The 17,339-nt window shown below is 41.0% G+C and overlaps 1 protein-coding gene and 1 pseudogene across 2 annotated transcripts in view; one reads left to right on the top strand and one right to left on the bottom strand.

Annotated features, from left to right (window-relative positions):
- The first annotated feature begins 483 nt into the window (after positions 1 to 483).
- glra1 (glycine receptor, alpha 1) overlaps positions 484 to 17,339 on the top strand; it is an 84,214-nt gene continuing 67,358 nt past the window's right edge. For both annotated transcript variants that reach the window (XM_088344640.1, XM_088344641.1), the window contains exon 1: positions 484 to 1,269. In XM_088344640.1, the coding sequence (XP_088200766.1) occupies positions 1,199 to 1,269 (71 nt within the window). In that variant the 5' untranslated portion in view covers positions 484 to 1,198. The remainder of the gene's footprint in view (positions 1,270 to 17,339) is intronic.
- Positions 11,243 to 11,332, bottom strand: LOC148359413 (U2 spliceosomal RNA; annotated as a pseudogene).

Genomic DNA, 17,339 nt, shown 5'->3' with positions numbered 1-17,339 from the left:
AAGTCATCAAATATCGCAAAGTGAAATAAAATGAACTGAATGATTTGCTTTAGGTTTGGCGGCTTCTTTGAAATTTGTCTTAGAATAAATGATGCAGCTCTCACAGGGAAAAACAAATCTTAATACTTTGTTTTCATGACTCTTTGAGTCAAAAAGATTCCCGACCTCTAAAGCCTCAAAGTAGATGAAAATACACTCGCGTGTGAACACAAATTTGATTTCAACAAAACAAATAATCTTTATGACTGCTCCCATATTTCACTCTCTTTTTCAGGGGAGGGGTCTGATCATTGAACTTGAACCCATCCAAACAGGTCCACGTGCGTGTGGGTGACGTCACGTCGCGCTGGGTCGCCTCCCGAACTGGAGGCTGGCTGACTGACGTTGGCTTAGACCAATCAGCGGCGAGCGTCGTAGAGTGGTCGGGGACTCCGCGTCACCGGTAGGCGTGCGGTGCGGAGGGGGCGGTGACCGAGAGGAGTTTGCTAAATGACTGCAGCACGAGCGTCACACGCGGCCGCGGCGTCTTCCCTGACGTGACGTGAAACGTCTTGCAAGCGGCGGAGGCACGCAAAAGCGGCGGACGCGCACGGAACAACGAATGCGCACGGAGTGGCAGGCGCGCGTGAAGCGTTAGGCGCGCATGAGGATGCGTCCGCCGGTACATCGACTCGGAATGTCTCACCAGCGTGCACGCCCCTGAGCGTGCACGGCGCCGAGGACCATCCTCAACCCCATCGCCAGGGAGGGGTTGTGGGAAAACACTCTCCCGCGTGGATTAACACTTTGCAAGACCCCACACTACCGCCCGCCCCGCCATAAAGGAATATGGCTCATTTTCCTTCAAGCTGCGAGGATCTGTAAACAGGTGTACTCCCTCCTCCTCCTTTTCCTCCCATCCCACTCTGGAGCCCCCTCCTCACTGACCCAAACGCCCCTTTACCACCTCGCAGCCCACCTCTTTGCCCCACTCCCCCTTTTTTTTCCAGAGAGGGCACAGGTGTGATTGCATGGCAGCCCAGGTCTGACAGAGCCCCTCCTACCCTGAGGACCCTCCCCCATTCCCAACTCACCTTGGAGATCCTCGACCCCACACCTGCGGCCTCTCCCTGTCCCCATCCTCTTACTGAGGGAAAATCTGGCCTGACAGAGCCCCCCCTTCAACCCCTTCTGCCTCCCCCCACCCCACAAAAAGAAAATGAGACTGTCCAAAATGTTCCAGCTGAACGCGCTCAGTATCTACTTGTGGGAGACTCTGGTCTTCTTCAGGTAAGGACAACCGGCATGCTTGCATCCATGCAAACCAGTAATATTTTTTTGGGGGCAGCAATTTCTTGTAGGGTGTTTGCTCAAGGTATGCAATTGGCTAGACAGCCCCGTGGTTGGTGGTGCCCAAATGCTCCCAACTGTATGTCTTAGAACAGTGGTTGGCAAACACTGGCCCGCAGACCAGTACCAGACTGTGCATCATTAGGTACTGGGCCTCACTCGAAGAATTAAAATGTGGCTCATTTTTGGATGACATCATATTTATCCATTTATGTACACATTGTTTAGACTCCATTAACTCAAAACCTGGGTGCCCAGTATACCAAGGTTTTATAGTAATTTAGCAATGACTGATCAACCGATTAATATCGCCGATTTTATTTGCTCTGCAATGGTAATTGATCCCGCATCGCAACATTGAAAGCACCAGACCCTGACCAGTAGGCCATTTGGATGTGGGCAACAAAAACGGGCATTAGGTTTTATCTTATCATCACACTGGTTTTAATCATGGTGCCAAGTTATTGGAAAAAAAGTTCTTCCAAAACAACATACAACATGGTACTGTGAGTGATGATAAGATACAATCAAATTCCTTTTCCTATATTATCTAGATCCTTAGTAGTCTAGTGAGTATATAGTGGATGTGGCTTATTATTGTTGTTAGTATTATAATTGTTAGTGGTAGAATTATTAATGTTATTATTGGGCCGGGCCGCAATAATATAGTCAGACATTAAAACGGTCCGTGGTACACAAAAGGTTGCAGGCCGTTGCTCTACTTCGCTCACCAACTTGTATGTCCTGGAAGACTTAGGGTGTCACGTTTGCCCTGCACCCTTGAGATGCAGGATTGTGAATGTTTTACTGCTGTGTGTGTGAGACGCCTGGCGACCAGTTGGTTTAAGGACCGTACGTTTGGATGCGCCATTGCGTCAGTCGTTATTTGCCCATTTGCATGGACGTTACTTGTGACCATTCCATCGATTTTCTACCTGTTATTGTACTTACTATATGTCTTTTTGACAACCACTAAGTAATTTTGAGAGTCCATACAGTATATGCCTTGAGACAGAAAGGTGATCATTTTTCTGGTCGCTATCTGACTTGACATTGATTGGCGACTCTTTAAGGGTGTTCTCTGCCTTGTATTGTCCCAATGAACCACACTTTTGATGAGATTTGTATCTGATATGAGTACAGCCCCTCGTATCAGTGATGATCTGGGATTGACTGCTCATAGTTTGTCCCTTGGTCTTATTTCTGGTCTTGGTATTTGGGTTGGTCTTGCACATCCTGGTTCTGGCTTGGATCTTTGGCCTTTTTGATGTGGCATGCAGTCTTTCTTCCCCTGCCCAAAGTTTTGGTATACGTGTCTTTTCTCATGACTACCACTGGCTTAGTTGTAAAATGGAATTTAAGTTCCTGAAAATGAAAAGAAAATACAGAAATACAAAACCTTGGAAAATATGTGAAGAAACTGAATACCCAAATTTGTATTTCTATTGAATTAAAATAAAATATTTTCTAAAAAAAAGTTAAAATGTTGAAAAAGGTTTGACAGAACAATTGAAATTATTCCTTTTTAAACACTGAATAAAATGAATTAGTCGCTACTCACCAGTCGATGTCAGGCTGCATGGAGTAAAACAGTGGACGCCTGGGCACACACGGACAAAAATTGGACTCGTTCAGTCAATGTCCATCCACGAATGTCTTTGTTTTCCTGTCTTAAAACGGGCACGCAATTTTCATTCCCCCAGGGAAAGTAGGGAAGAGGGCAGCATTGCCAATCACATAGTCTGTGCTCTTCTGCAATTTGGCATTGCAGGTTTTGATGGCAAGACAATATTGTTGGGGACCCACGAGCATCTTCTTGGAGTGCTCCCTGAGGATTTAGCACCCCCAGCAAAATCGTATATATTTCAAAATGACTGTGTTGCTCTTGTCTTCTTGTTTCTTCATGCTTTCTTTGGTCCAAATAGACTCTGTCACTCAGGCAAATCCCTGGCTTTTAAAGAGTGCACTCGTCCAAACCAGGGGCACTCCTGAAGCTAACCAATCTTGGTGCTAGATGTTTATGGATCCCGGGTCAAAGACTGTAGGAAACACGATTTGACGATGTGTAGGTTAAATTGGTATGGATCAACACAAATGTCAGAATTGGAATGTGGAGCTTCTAACATACATCTTTCCAATAACAATAATGTCAACAAAATATTTTGAATGGATACAAGGTTCAAGTTATTGTACAGCTGCCTGCACAACTGAAATGATCAATGCGTTTGAAAACTTGGACTCCTCTGTGTTCTTTTCGCAAAACCACATTTCCGTCACAATAAATTAATTTTGAAGAAACTTGACTATTTCAGGGAAGCCTTTTTCACAGAGTTCAGGTCAAGCTGGGGCTTTTGAGATGTCATTTCCGCTTTAGCTTTAAAACGATGACCGCCAACGGCTTTGCCTTTTGAAGATGGCGGGTAATCGCTGTCTTTAGACCATTCTTATTGAAGTCTGTGATCTTGACACTTGTCTTCTTTTGAAACATAACAGCACCCCCGCAACTACCCGTCACGAAGGTGCCGCAGAGGACTTTGGCTTTGAGAGTGCGGCATCGAGTTAATGAAGCGCTGTCGAAATAATGCCACCTCAGCTCCTCAGGCTTGCACAACGTTTAATTGATACTAGCAGACCCCCATCCCTCCAACACTCCTCTAACCGCTACACGCCCATCTCTAAACATCGATTTAGCCCATGGATAGCATACCTGATGTGTGTTCCTTAAATGTCACCCGCCTTTCCCGCCAATTTGTTGATATGGGGTAGTGGGTAAACTTGAAGACGGTTTGGGTTTGTTGCAGGAAAACAATTGACTGATTGACATTTAACCCCCGTCAACAAAATTGCATTAGTATAGGCCAGGTACCATATCGGTCAATCATCTTTGGTGGCTTTATATGAATTAAAAGGCAACGCTTCTGTCTTTTAAACGTGGATCAGAGCATTCGACAAATGTCGGAGAAGCTTGTCAGACTTTTTGACATGTGTCAGGATGTGTACTTTGTGTACTTTACCAAAGCGTTAATTGTGCTGTTTGGCTGTGCCGTCGCTGCAACTTGCTAATTAGCTGACGTACGTCTGCCACTCTTGGCACACTAACAAGTTGAATTGAGCGACATCTTGATAGAACGGCCTGGCCCGAGTCACTTCTGTTGACGAGCTATGTGTGCCAAGGCGGCCTAGTCCATGGTCCTCTCTTAAACCATTTTCCCCAAATAGTGAAATATTTCAGCATACAAAAAATAAGTGTATCTAGGTAGAGGTTAGATTCGGCCTAAAAAATCCAGCCTGACCAAACACGGGCCCGCAGTTATTAAAGCCGGAACCAGCCCAAGCTCAACCGATTAACTTTGAGGCACAGAGCTCGAACCTAACCTGAATCTTCATATTTTATTTGTTGGGATTCTGAAAGAAGAAGGGTGATTTTGGCCAGAAATACACCGCCACCGAACACCCATCCATCCCACCCCCCACCGCGCACCCGCTTCTCTGTGTCAAACAGGGCCGCTGAGCGCACTTGCCGCTAAGCGTGCATGCTGCGCGGATCCTCCACAAAGATAAAAGAACAAAGATGGGTTGATGATTAAAAAAAAAGTCAGCAGGAGAAAAGCCCTGCCTAACCCTGAACGTAATGATTGATATCTTAATCACGACTCAACCCAAATTTCGGGCCAGGCCTAAGATCTTACCTCTAATCTGTAAGAATACCTGATTAAGTATACTTAAGTATGTCAAGTATACTTTGACCAATGCTGTGTACACGAAGGTCAATAAGACCAAATAAATTGTTTTGAAATATACAGTGTTTCCCAAAAAATCTATACGCAGTTTGCCATTAAATAGCCAACCCATTTTTTCAGATTTTAGATTTGATTTTGGAGTGAGAATAATGGTTACTGGGCTTACATGTCGTACAAAAGCCAATTGTTCAGAGAAGATTGTTGAAAAGTGAAAATAAAGCTTAAGTGCAAATATTTTTTTCTTTTCTCTTTCTTTTCTTTTTTTGCATTAGCGTCAGCCCATCATCCACCATTCATACTCCAAAACCAAATCTACAGTAGAAATATAAAATTGATTGGCTATTTAAAGACAAAGGGTGTATCAATTTTTGGGACACCCTATATAGTAAGTAGGTTAATTCAATATCTCTCTAGTATTTTATGTTTTATTCAATACTTTATCATTGTTCACCTGACAACGTAAGCACCACAACGTTCAACATATGAAGGGCACTTGTTTTATTACGTCTATGCTTTTATTAATCTCCATCAATTTTTTTGTCAGTTTAAGTTGTTGCCTGCTCACAGTTTTTGGAAATACTCATGTACAGGTTTATGTACTCATACTTAAAGCAAGGGCGTAGTGTTGGCATTGACAGAAGGACAAGTTCCCTCTAATATCAATCACTGTTTTGTCCCCACCAATGTTATTTCTTAAAAAATTATACCCTGTCCCCACCAATACCAAGACCAATCCTACTTAAAGCAGTGTTTTTCAACCTTTTTTGAGCCAGGGCATGTTTTTTACAATGGAAAAATGTTAGAAAATGACATTGAACAGTTTGTTTAATTCCAATATAATTTATAATACCCCAGTTTTTACAGCACCGACACTTGACAATGACATTATATTTGCAGAAAATGATTCATAAATGTTTTATAAAATTTTAAATTTTAAAAAGTGACATTGGATAATTTCTCACGGCACACCTGACGATCTCTCAGAGCACACTGGTGTGCCGCAGCACAGTGGTTGAAAATCACTGACTTAAAGAATTGTAAAGCCAAGAACACTGCCTCTGTTCTTGTATGAAAAATGAATTAACTACTTTTGCGGTCACTCCTGCAACTTGATGTCACTCAGCCCTCATCCATTTTTTGCCTGATCTATCCATCAGTGGGAATAATAAGAAATGATTCAAAAAGTCGTGAGTAGCAGCTTGATATCTGATGCAACGCTCTTTTGTCCGCTCTGTGGAATAGACACTGCTTTGCTGTCAGGCAGGAACTTCATGAGGCCTGACGTGTCTCATCAGGTGTGGGTGAGGCCATCGTCGAGGCAGTGCGGGGGTTGGGTTGTTTGGCAAGATGAAACCAATTAGGAGTTGAGGTCTTCAGAAGAGCATAATGAGCAACACTTAGCGCTAATGATCACAAATCCGTCTCGGCGCAGGCTCTACTCTCCCCACCCGCTGCCTGCACTCAAACTCAAATGGGCGCACGATCGGAAACATGCACGCACGGCGTATTTCTTCTTACCGCCATTGATCCGGAATAATCAAAGCAAGCGGAACTTTGATTCTGCGAAAAGTAAAGGAGGAAGCCAGAAATTTGGTTTTACTCGGCCAAGCTCCGACATCCATTGGATGGTGTTTTGGCAGGTATGACCTTCCCAAAAACAGCCATAGCCTCTTAAAGGAGCTGTACGGAATTTTGAACTATTTTCTCAGGGCTGCCACCTCTGGCCTGTGTCATCATTGCAGCCTCTGTCAGCACGTTCATGATGCGCTGAAAGTATGGGCCTGCTCACCGACTCGAGACCGATGGAAAACTAAACTAAAACAGTGACGTTAGAGAGAGATGCAAAAGCACAAAAAAGACACCTTACCGAGGGATTTGTATCATCATAATAAATAAATGCAACTGGGAGACCTGGATTGCCCAACCAATCATGAATTCATCTGGTATATTTACAAAAAGCTATATGACGAAATTTTGGACAATTGTGTTTCGGCAACTAGCAGGATTGAGACTGAGATTCAAAGGCCAGTTGGAACTAAGCAACATCATTTTTTTGATATCTCCTACTGAAAAAAATCAGGCACTTGCTATCCTTGTTTTTGTTTGTATTTTCGTACATACGAATGTTATTGAAATAGGCATCTTCTTGCTTTCAGCATTTTCCATGATTGTTGAAAGTTGATCGTATATTTCCCTATGTGGTGTAGTATGCTAACCTAACAAAAAAGAAGCAGAGAAGGGCACGACATTACTCACCAGCACTACCCACTGTCCCCATTGTCCCCCATTTCCTTATGTGTTCTCCCCCGAAAATCTTTGATTATAACTATACAGTAAACCACATAGGTGTGGTGAAACAAAGCATAAGGGCTCTTTGAACTCAGTTGGGCTTTGTTCACATATACAGCGGAACCTCGGTTTTCGAACACCTCTCAGTTCGAACAAAACTGTGTCCGACCAAAAATTTCAAGAAATTCTTGCTTCGCTGTTCAGTCAAAAAATCGGAGTTCGAACGCTGGTAATGCGTGAGTGCGTACGCTAGGGTGCGATGCTGAGCGGCGTACGGGTGTTTTAGCCCCCTATTATGCCTCCGAAGAAAGTCAGTGCAAGCAGCTAAGTTGCTACAGGTGAAAAAAGAAAGGTAGTGCGTACAATTGCATTTAAGAAAGAAATAATAGCCAAATATAAAGGAGGTGTGCGAGCGCCTTCTGCTGACCACCACAAAGGTAAGAAATCCTATTCATAAGATTACGATAACGCGAACGTACGATTAGCCTGGGTTAGCTTTAAGTCTACGTTAAACATTCAGGCTGTTGGAACGGAGCCCAACATTAAGGGTGTTGTAACCGCTCACCACTTGTTGTGGAGATCCGGGTGCTAAATGACTTGTAAACGACCTGATTTTTTTATTTTTACACGTTCATGTTAGCGTAATCTTTCGTACGGAAGATTACGATAACGCCGACGTACGATTAGCCTGGGTTAGCTTTATGTTTACGTTAAACATTAAAGGTAAACATTCAGGGTGTTGGAACGGATTAAAACGATTTACATTATTTTCAATGGGAAAAATGATTTCGGTGATCGAACAAATCGGTTTTCGAACAGGGTTCTGGAATGGTCGAGAACCGAGGTTCCACTGTACTTACAGGAGCTGTACGTAATTTGAAACTGTGTTATCTCTGCCGCCATCTCCTAGCTAGATTTATCATTGCAGCCTCAGTCACCTCATATATGATGGGCATGCAAGTATGTACATTTCTTAGAGGCGCTCGAATAAACTTTTCTTTTTTTATCTTTCTTGGGGTTTGTGTTAGCGTTTGAACTCTTACTTGACTCAGTCATTTTCATACTTTCTACATTTTCATACTACACTGCCGAACAAAATTTTAAATAAGACAAGAATGAAGTCACTTTTCAGCATTCTCCACTACCCTCTTTCGACGATATATTTTCCACCCTGAACAGCTCTGCTAAAAGTAAGATAAAAGCAAATAAGCGCAGTGGAAAATGAAGCACAAAGGCTCTTTGAACTCATTTTGTCATTGTTGACACACACGATATAGATTAAATCATTTACCTTACAACTTATTTAAGGACACCTCAAATTATGCACCCTACTTTTAAAGCTTGTTTAGATTCAGTTACAGGCGACAAGGCGGCTGAGTGGTTCGCGCGTCCGCGGCACAGTTCTGAGGTTATGGGATAAAACCTTCCTGTGTGGAGTTTGCATGTTCTCCCCGTGCTTGCGTGGGTTTCCTCCAGGCACTACGGTTTCCTCCCACATTCCAAAAATGTTCATTTCAGGTTAATTGGCCGGTCTAAATTGTCCTTAGGTGTGAATGAGCGAGTGAATTGTCTGTCTCTGTGGGCCCTGCAACTGGCTGGCAAGCAGTTCAGGGTGTCCCCTGCCCACTGCCCGAAGATAGCTGAGATTGGCTTCAGCACCCCCGCGACCCTATTGAGGATAAGCAGATAATGGATGGATGGATTGATGCAGTTATAAATCTGTAGCCAATTTTGGAATGATGAGTTGATCGATCCACAAAGGCTTCCTTAGTAATTTGTAATAGTGTGTCTTGTACCAGCCTGTTTAAAGTAACAACAAGCATTGGTGCTATTATATTACAAAATGTATTTTACATGTTCAATGTATGACCAAACGGAGCCAGTGTCTTCATGTTTCAGTTGTTGGGAAGGATCGAGCACGTGTGTGTTGGCCCAAGCTAGAGGCACGGCTCGTTCCAGTCTCACATCTCCAGTGAATGCCTTGACGGGTCAGTCCCGACCTTGCTGGCCAGGACCGGGGCAGGCGCTCCCATTTGCCATGCGTGACATCATCGCGGGTTTAGCCTCATTTCCGCCACACTGGCGGGAGCTCAAGTGACAAGCGGCGAGTACCAGCGCCGGCCTTTTCAATCTACTTGTCCGTTGCGAACAGTCTTTCTTACTTGAGGTTATGCCCCGGAATGGTCGCCTGTCTCTCATAGAGTCTCTGCTGTGAACGAGAGATCTTTCCTACTTTCTGACCATTCTGACCTGGCTCGTTACAGAAAAACAGTAATTAGTTTTAGTTTCCAGTTACCTTATTTTAAACTAATTTAGTTGCCACCCAGAATACTAACACTAAAAAGTAGCGCTTCACTCCGAAACTCTAATCTAGTTACAAATTACCACGCATACTTGCAAAGAAGCCGACCCCCTGAAACTGGTTTAAAATACTAGAAGAATAAATTGAGACAAACGTGTACAACAAGCTGTAAAAAACCTTCATATTTGTTCACTTGTGCAATCTTAAGAGCTTACTAATAAACACCTAGCCGAGCCACTCCAAATCCATTTTGTCTCTGGGATACAAACCACTCTCTCCATTTCTGGGTTACTGTCAAGACGTTTTTTTTTTCTCCAGTAATTGTGTAAAAAAAGGGTTTAACAAATAAGAAGACCAATATTCAGCACTTTGGTAACAAGTTCTGTGTTCACGTCTGCCCAAATGGTTCTGTTTGTTGTTCCTGTATAAGTAATACTCCCCTCCCTATCAGTTTTATATTCCTGGTGACACATAACCAAATATGCGCATCTGAACGGACCCCCTTATTTCAGTATTTTATAATCGTAAATTCGGTTCAGATGAGAGTAAATATGGTAGGGAGAATATTTCTATTAGGAGAAATTCAGAGATCACGTATTCTGTGCTTGAGATGGTAAATGTAAACATGTCCACCCTATTGAAGTTCGTATGTGATAACGTGACTGATGTAGAAGTATTTAGCAATCAGAGGGCTCTGTAATTCATTATCTCCGTTAATAGGTCGAAATATAACGCTGTGATCCATCATGAAGTAACAAAAATAGGGTTCAAATATTTGATCAGTAACGCGCTACAGTATTCCTTACCAAGAAAAGTAATTGCTTTCTAGGACTGCATTCTTTGGAACGTATTAGTCCCAACACTAATGACTAAAGCCCCTTTTCCACGACATGGTCCTGCCTTGCCTCGCCTCTCCACAGGTACTAAGTACTTTACTTAGTCCCCTTTTCCATTACAGTCGTACTGCATGGTACTGTGCCTTGACGTCATGACCATTCACGGTAGACATACTCCCTCTTGTGGTCAAATTAGCGACATACACTACATAAAATTGGCTTATTTTCCATCCGAACTTGTAAAAAATAAGGGGGAAACAGTTTTCGTAGGGGATTAACGTAATTACTGATGTGTCTCTGTGGCCGAGTAATCAAATTACAATAGGAATATATGGTTATGAATGCATATGTATGTTAGGATGGGGTATTAACGGTATTAACGTATTTTCGAAGCGAAAGGAAAAACATTTAGATGTTTTTGACTCTTCTTTTAATAGTAAAACTGTTTAGGCAGTAAGTATTTTATTTGCAGAAGTATTTTAACTTTATCTGCGTCCTGTTAAATGATTTTACATTGTACTTTTTACTTGATTTTCACTTGACATAATTTCCACAACTTTGTGGAAATGTGTGGGGGGGGGGGATTTTGTAGAGGTTTATTGTTCTATATTCTTTATCAATTATCCATTATCCGTTATCGGTCAAATCATAATACACTACAAAGCCTAGAGGCCGAGACACTTGCTCCCAGCCAAAAGGCTGAGTCAAGGTCCTAGCCACAGGGCCGGGTAGCGATCAGTGCGAATGCACCATTCCCGGAGGTACTGCAATACCGGGCCGATGCGAGGAGTGGACAGAGCAAGCTCTTATTCCATCTCCCAATTGCAAAAATCAATGCATTGCTGCATTATGGGCAACCACATATCCTTTCAATTACGGCTTTTATCTCTTTAACCGTAAGGTATTTCAGTTGTCATGTTGACTTGATAGTTTTAAGTGGATTTTCCCAGTTGTGTTTAATTTTATTTCAGATGTGAAAATTTCATATTACAGGTGAACACCTTGTTTTTCTTTCTATCAGTCTTTATATTGTATATTTTTGCAACTGTAATTTCATTGTAGCAATCCAATTATGATAAAGGTGATTTTTATTCTGAAATGCTCCTACCTACCTGACGATCCTGATGGAGTCTTGGGATGGCCCTAAATGCCATTAATAAATTATTGTCATATAAATAAATATTTTGTTTTTGTCATGGTTTCGTATGTCGGGGGCTTTAGCATTTCAATTCTCAGAACCTTTAAAAACAACAACAAAGAGAAGCACTTATAGTTAAAAAGATTTATTCATGTTGTCTTCACTCGAATATTAAAATAGAAAACGTGAATTTATCTTCTTGATTGCCTAGTGTTGAAGCCTGGAATGATGACAGATTTTTAAACGATCCCGTCTTGCCCATTTCGGCGCTAATCCAGATAGTCTCAGTCACTGGTAGCAGAAGACAATTGTAGACTACTATATTGCAGTGTTTTTCAACAGGTATCTTGTGAGAATTGTACTGCAGAACATTTCCCAATTTTATCTTTGCCAAAAAGCATGCCATTGATTTCTTTCCTTTAAATGATTAGCCAAATAAGTGGCAGCAGATTACTATTTCTATATGTCTTCCCAAGATGCAGTGCAATAATAATAAATCATATTGTTTAAAGAAGTTGTTTTAAGATTACAATGAATAACAAAATTAACGAATCAAAGTAAATATTGAGCTCATAATTTTACTGATTCTAAAAAAATCCTTTTTACCAAAAAACAAAGATAGAATGTTGTAAAATAAAATTTGAAAAAAACACTTGCAGATCAATTTTGCTCACTTTAAGAATTCTTTAGATTTTTATTCCTAGAGAGACAAGATAAAAATGTCAACTGTAAGAAAGTAAGATTTTTTGCAAACATGATTAAGTCAAAGATCTTGCGCACAATTTGGCTGTGGTAGTTGTTCTTAATTTTACTGAAAGTTAGAATATAGTAAAAAAAAACAAGTTTGTTCCACTGTAATATAATGTTTATCTCATTTTAAATTGGTTGTTGTTGCTATTTTTCTAGAAAAACAAAATAGAAATGTTGTGAAACATGTGAAACGGGTTAAAATGTAGTCCAATTAAAAATTAAAAAAAAACTGTAAAATTGTGAACTAAAAAGAAATGAAGAAAAACTTTTTAGAATCTAATTGTAGTGACCTTATGTTTTTAAGCTTGAAAAAACTGGTGCCGAGAATAAACTTCTGTTGCATTGTGTCTTTGCTCAAAAAGGTTGAAGAACCCTGCTATATTGTCATGTTACACTAGACAATGTTGTACTACAATAAGCAATCACAAACTCTAATGTGTTTTTTTTAAATGGTTGGTTGGTCGGTTGGTTGGTTGGTTGGTTGGTTGGTTGGTTTTATTAATTGGTTGGTTGGATCCCTTAACCACTAGGGTCATAGGGGAACCATTTCCTGTGATGCGTCTTGCGTATTTACTGCCTGGTGGCCTCCATCTCTCTCCAGGCCAAATCAACTTATATAATATGTGAAGTGAGACCAGTTAGATTACTGGCCATGAAAAATAGTTAACACTGCATCGTCACACTTACAAGCTTACAAATATAAATAAAACCTCTCGCAAATATTTAAAGAGGGACTTCAAAACCTAAATAGAAATACTAAGCAATGTGTTTTTCATGGTTTACCTTGAATAAGGGGCAGCACGGCGGCGCAGTGGTTAGCGCTTGTGCGGCACAGTTCATGTCATGGGAACCTGTCAAGGGTTCAAATCCAGCTCCAGACTTCCTGTGCGGAGTTTGTATGTTCTCCCCGTGCTTGCGTGGGATTCCTCCGGGCACTCCGGTTTCCTCCCACGTTCCAAAAACATGCATTTCAGGTGAATTGGCCGGTCCAAGTTGTCCCTAGGTGTGAATGAGCGAATGAGTTGTCTGTCCCTGTGTGCCCCGCGACCCTAATGAGGATAAGCGGTACGGCTAATGAGATGAGATGAGACCTTGAATAAGCACACATGCTAATATTAGCTAAGGACGTTAGCTTTCCCTATAGCCTAATATCCAGTAGGTGGAACCACATCAATTTTGTTCCATCGACCTCCTGCTGGATTTGGTTATCGACCGCACCTCGCCAACTGCAGAATTATGGGTAGCCATAACTCAAAAAATAATACGAGGGCACACAATGGCGGCAATTTGTTTTGGATGCAGTCTCGGGGAGCCACGCGACGTTTTAGTCGACGGGGCTGTGTTTTGGAACCGAAACCGAGGTGGGCCGAAAAAGTGACGTGCCAGGGACCTAGAACCAGGTACTTTTTAATGATGGAAAATCAAAAAAGGTGAGGCGAGGTGATAAAGGTTTTAACGGTGTAGTGGAAAAGCACCTAAATATAGCCTCCCGCAAAATGAACAGTAGCGGGCCGATTTTATTACTTGTTATTGCGCCAAATCAACATTTGTCAAAATCAGGGCAGATAGAGGACAAAAAATGTCTGACATGCAATGCCGCAAATAACCATCAACCAGCAAGGCTGCCAGTCATGTCTTCTTGCCTGGTAGAGCACAGAACTTCCACATAGCACAGGGATGGGGAATATTTTTGCCCCTCAGATCCATAAAAACAAAAATACTGATGATTTGTGTTTGTTTTTTTGAGAGAAAGAGAAGGCTACACCATATACTTTAAGACAAAACTAAACAAAATCGCCAAACCCGCTCTCCAGAAACAAAGTTAATTCTTCAGAACATTATAACATTATGGGCGGCAGAGGCTCAGGAGGTAGAGCGCTCGGCTTGGGATCAAGAGATCTCAGTTCGAATCCCGGCTCCTCCGTGTTACATGTCGAAGTGCCCTTGGGTAAGACACTGAACCCCTGATACCCCCAATAAGCAGTGCAGACGGCGCTGGGCAGGGGGGAGAAAGAGTGTGCGCGCTGTTTGTATAGCTGTTACCGCTTACCCAATCAAATGCTCTGAGTGCTTTGCTAAGGTTTTGGGGTGTTTACAGTTCATTATGTTGGTTTCATCTTGAGTATCTCAACTTTAGACAATGATTGTTTAATGAGCTCCCAAATAAAGGCTTCTTTTGAGATTTACAGTCGAAACTGGTTCTGTTGGGATGACACCTTGACTGTAAACTGTAGTTGCAACTCTGCCCTATAACTACTGGACCGACAATACTTATAGTTGTCAATTATGACTCAGCTTATTACATGTTTTTCATGCTTTTAACAAGACAGTAAATATTTGCGTAAATTCTGTTTTATCTTTGAGCCAAATGTGCGAGCCAAAGGTTCCTGACCTCTGACCTAGCATGTTGTGGCAAAACTTTGCACAACTTCAGTGGTGTGCCTTTTGAGATGAGGACTTGGCAAACAGCACACACACTACACATCTCTAATTACAAAATATAGATGTATGACATGGTTGTGGTGAAGAGGCACAAACGATGTCCAGGGTTTCTTCTTGTTCCAACAACTTTGACACTGAAATTAAACGAGCGGCACTGTTAATGAATTGCTGTTGCTTGTTGTGTCCGGGGAGCTAATTAGCATCTTTTAATTATTCATGTCGCCACATACACACACGCTGACACATTAGTGTGTGCATGGAGATGATGCTATTTTAAAGTTTTGCATTTTTTTACATTTTTGGGTGATGGCCTCAATTCTTCTGTGCCTTACCTCTTTTCGAACATTCTGAAACCAGATATATGTATATACTGTATGTAATATAAAATATACATAGAATTCCGGACATCATGGCTTTTTTCTCAGAGTAAAAAAAAACATAAGTCAAATGTTTTTTTCGGAATGGTAAATTTTGAACGAGAAATTCCGCCAGGAAATAAAAACTTCAGATTTGTTGCCGTCATTCAGCAAATACTGGGAACTACTTTCACACCCAAATTTGCTAGTACAAACATGAAATGCGAACGTATATTTCTAAACCATTTTTATACTATTTTGGAAAACCTTTACTAAGAAAGAGTTTATCTGAAGTATAACTTATCAAGTTTACTCAACTATTGGTTCAAATATATAAAGTATGGCCAATGCAAAGGTAGTGTACATGAATCAAATTAATTTATTACTTATATGTAATTGGAATCAAACATTTCCTAAGTATACTATGAGTATCTAATTTCAATATACAGTATAGTATTTCCACTTTCAACTCACTGTTATATAATTATAAACCTGAAAGTGCCAATGTTTTCAACTTATGGAAATTATTGAATCCACAAATGTTTTTAATACTTTTTTTTTTTTAATGCTTTTAGTTTTTAATCTCAATGCAGATCATCCAACATGAAAGCCAATGAGCAAGTCTTGAGTGAATGTATTTGGGTGTTTTTGTGAAAAAATGACGTTGTTATTGCTCATATTTTCTTGATTGGTTATTTATACTTGTGTAGTACTTGTGCTGGAGAGTTCATCATGAATGTATATGTATACCTTTCAGCAAAAGCCACTATTGCTTCAGTATACTTGTGTGAAATGTATAGAAAATAGTACAGTGATACCTCTATATACAATTTATTCCATAATCTTTCTCATATCTTGAACCTTTTGTGTAACAAGTACATTTTCCCTATATGAAATACTCGTAAACAGTTAATGTGTCTCCAGCCTCCCAACAGCATTCGAGTTAATTCTAAACAGCTATAACCGCAGAGCAGTATATAGAGGTTTGACTTTATTTGAAAAGTTGCCTAAAAAAACACTGCCTCAAATTAAGTATAAAAAGGCTATACTACTTTTTGCTAATGTAATCCACAAAAGTGTAGATTGGGCAAACTTCCAAATATGCCGTACTTGGAGAACAAAAACGTGAGTGGAACACGGAAAAAGTATGACCAAATTTTAGTTTCTTAAGGTTTATGTCAATGTCGTACACTGAAGATTAAAATTAGAGAACAATTTATGAAAATTTTAATAAATCTAAAAAAAAAATACCACCTTCACTGCTCATTTAAGAACCCTTTGTAGTGTCTATACCAAGCTACGACAACACATTTTGCAGAAAAATTAGAAAACACTTTCGGGTGTCTCCCAATTAATGGTGCTAATCTAGCACATGGTGCTAATTTCCTTGAGTATCTGCCAACCCCTTTTTAACTGGCATCCTAACTGTCAGTTCACTGACTTTGTGGTCCATTCTAAAGTGACTGAAAGCCTCTGGCAGCAGGGTGCCCAGATGAAAACGATAGGGATCACCCCATCATCCATTGCAAGACAAGTTGATCACCCCAAATCTGTGATTTTAAGAATATTACATTTCTACAAAATCACAAACATATTCAAGTCTCCCAAGAAGGCTGGCCATCCACAGAAGACAATTGCATGAGAGAACAGGTCACTGCGGAGGATTTAAATGGGTAATCGTTTTTACAATGCAGGGAGAATTACTCGCCAGTCTAGTGCTGAACATGATAAGGATTTGTCTCGCCATACAGTGTCTCGCTGTTTAAGAGCATTTGGATAGAAGGCCTACACTACAGTGAGCCAAAAACCCGAAAAAAATAAACTGAGCTTTGCTGAGGAGCATGTTGTGTGGACAGAAGAGAATTGGTTTAGAGTTTACTTCAATGATGAAAGCAAATTTCATATATTTGGGTCTGATGGGAAGCATTACTGTATATTCTGTGAAACATTGGAGAAAGACTAAACCCATATTGTGTATAAAAAAGTCAGTGAAAGGTGGAAAAGGGACTGTCAAGGTTTTTGCAGCAGGAGTTGGCCCTCTTGTACAGCTACAGCTGAGTGAATACAGATGTGTATCAGCCTTCAGTCTTCATGCAGGACACATGTCACACAGCAAAACGGGCAAAGAATATCATTGAAGGTGAAAACAGTGAATGA

Source organism: Urocampus carinirostris, chromosome 9 (genome assembly GCF_059441175.1).
Source record: "Urocampus carinirostris isolate Australia breed hairy pipefish chromosome 9, RoL_Ucar_1.0, whole genome shotgun sequence".
Lineage (NCBI taxonomy): Eukaryota > Metazoa > Chordata > Actinopteri > Syngnathiformes > Syngnathidae > Urocampus > Urocampus carinirostris.
Note: the sequence above shows the minus strand (reverse complement) of the source record. Positions and strands in the feature narration are given on the sequence as shown.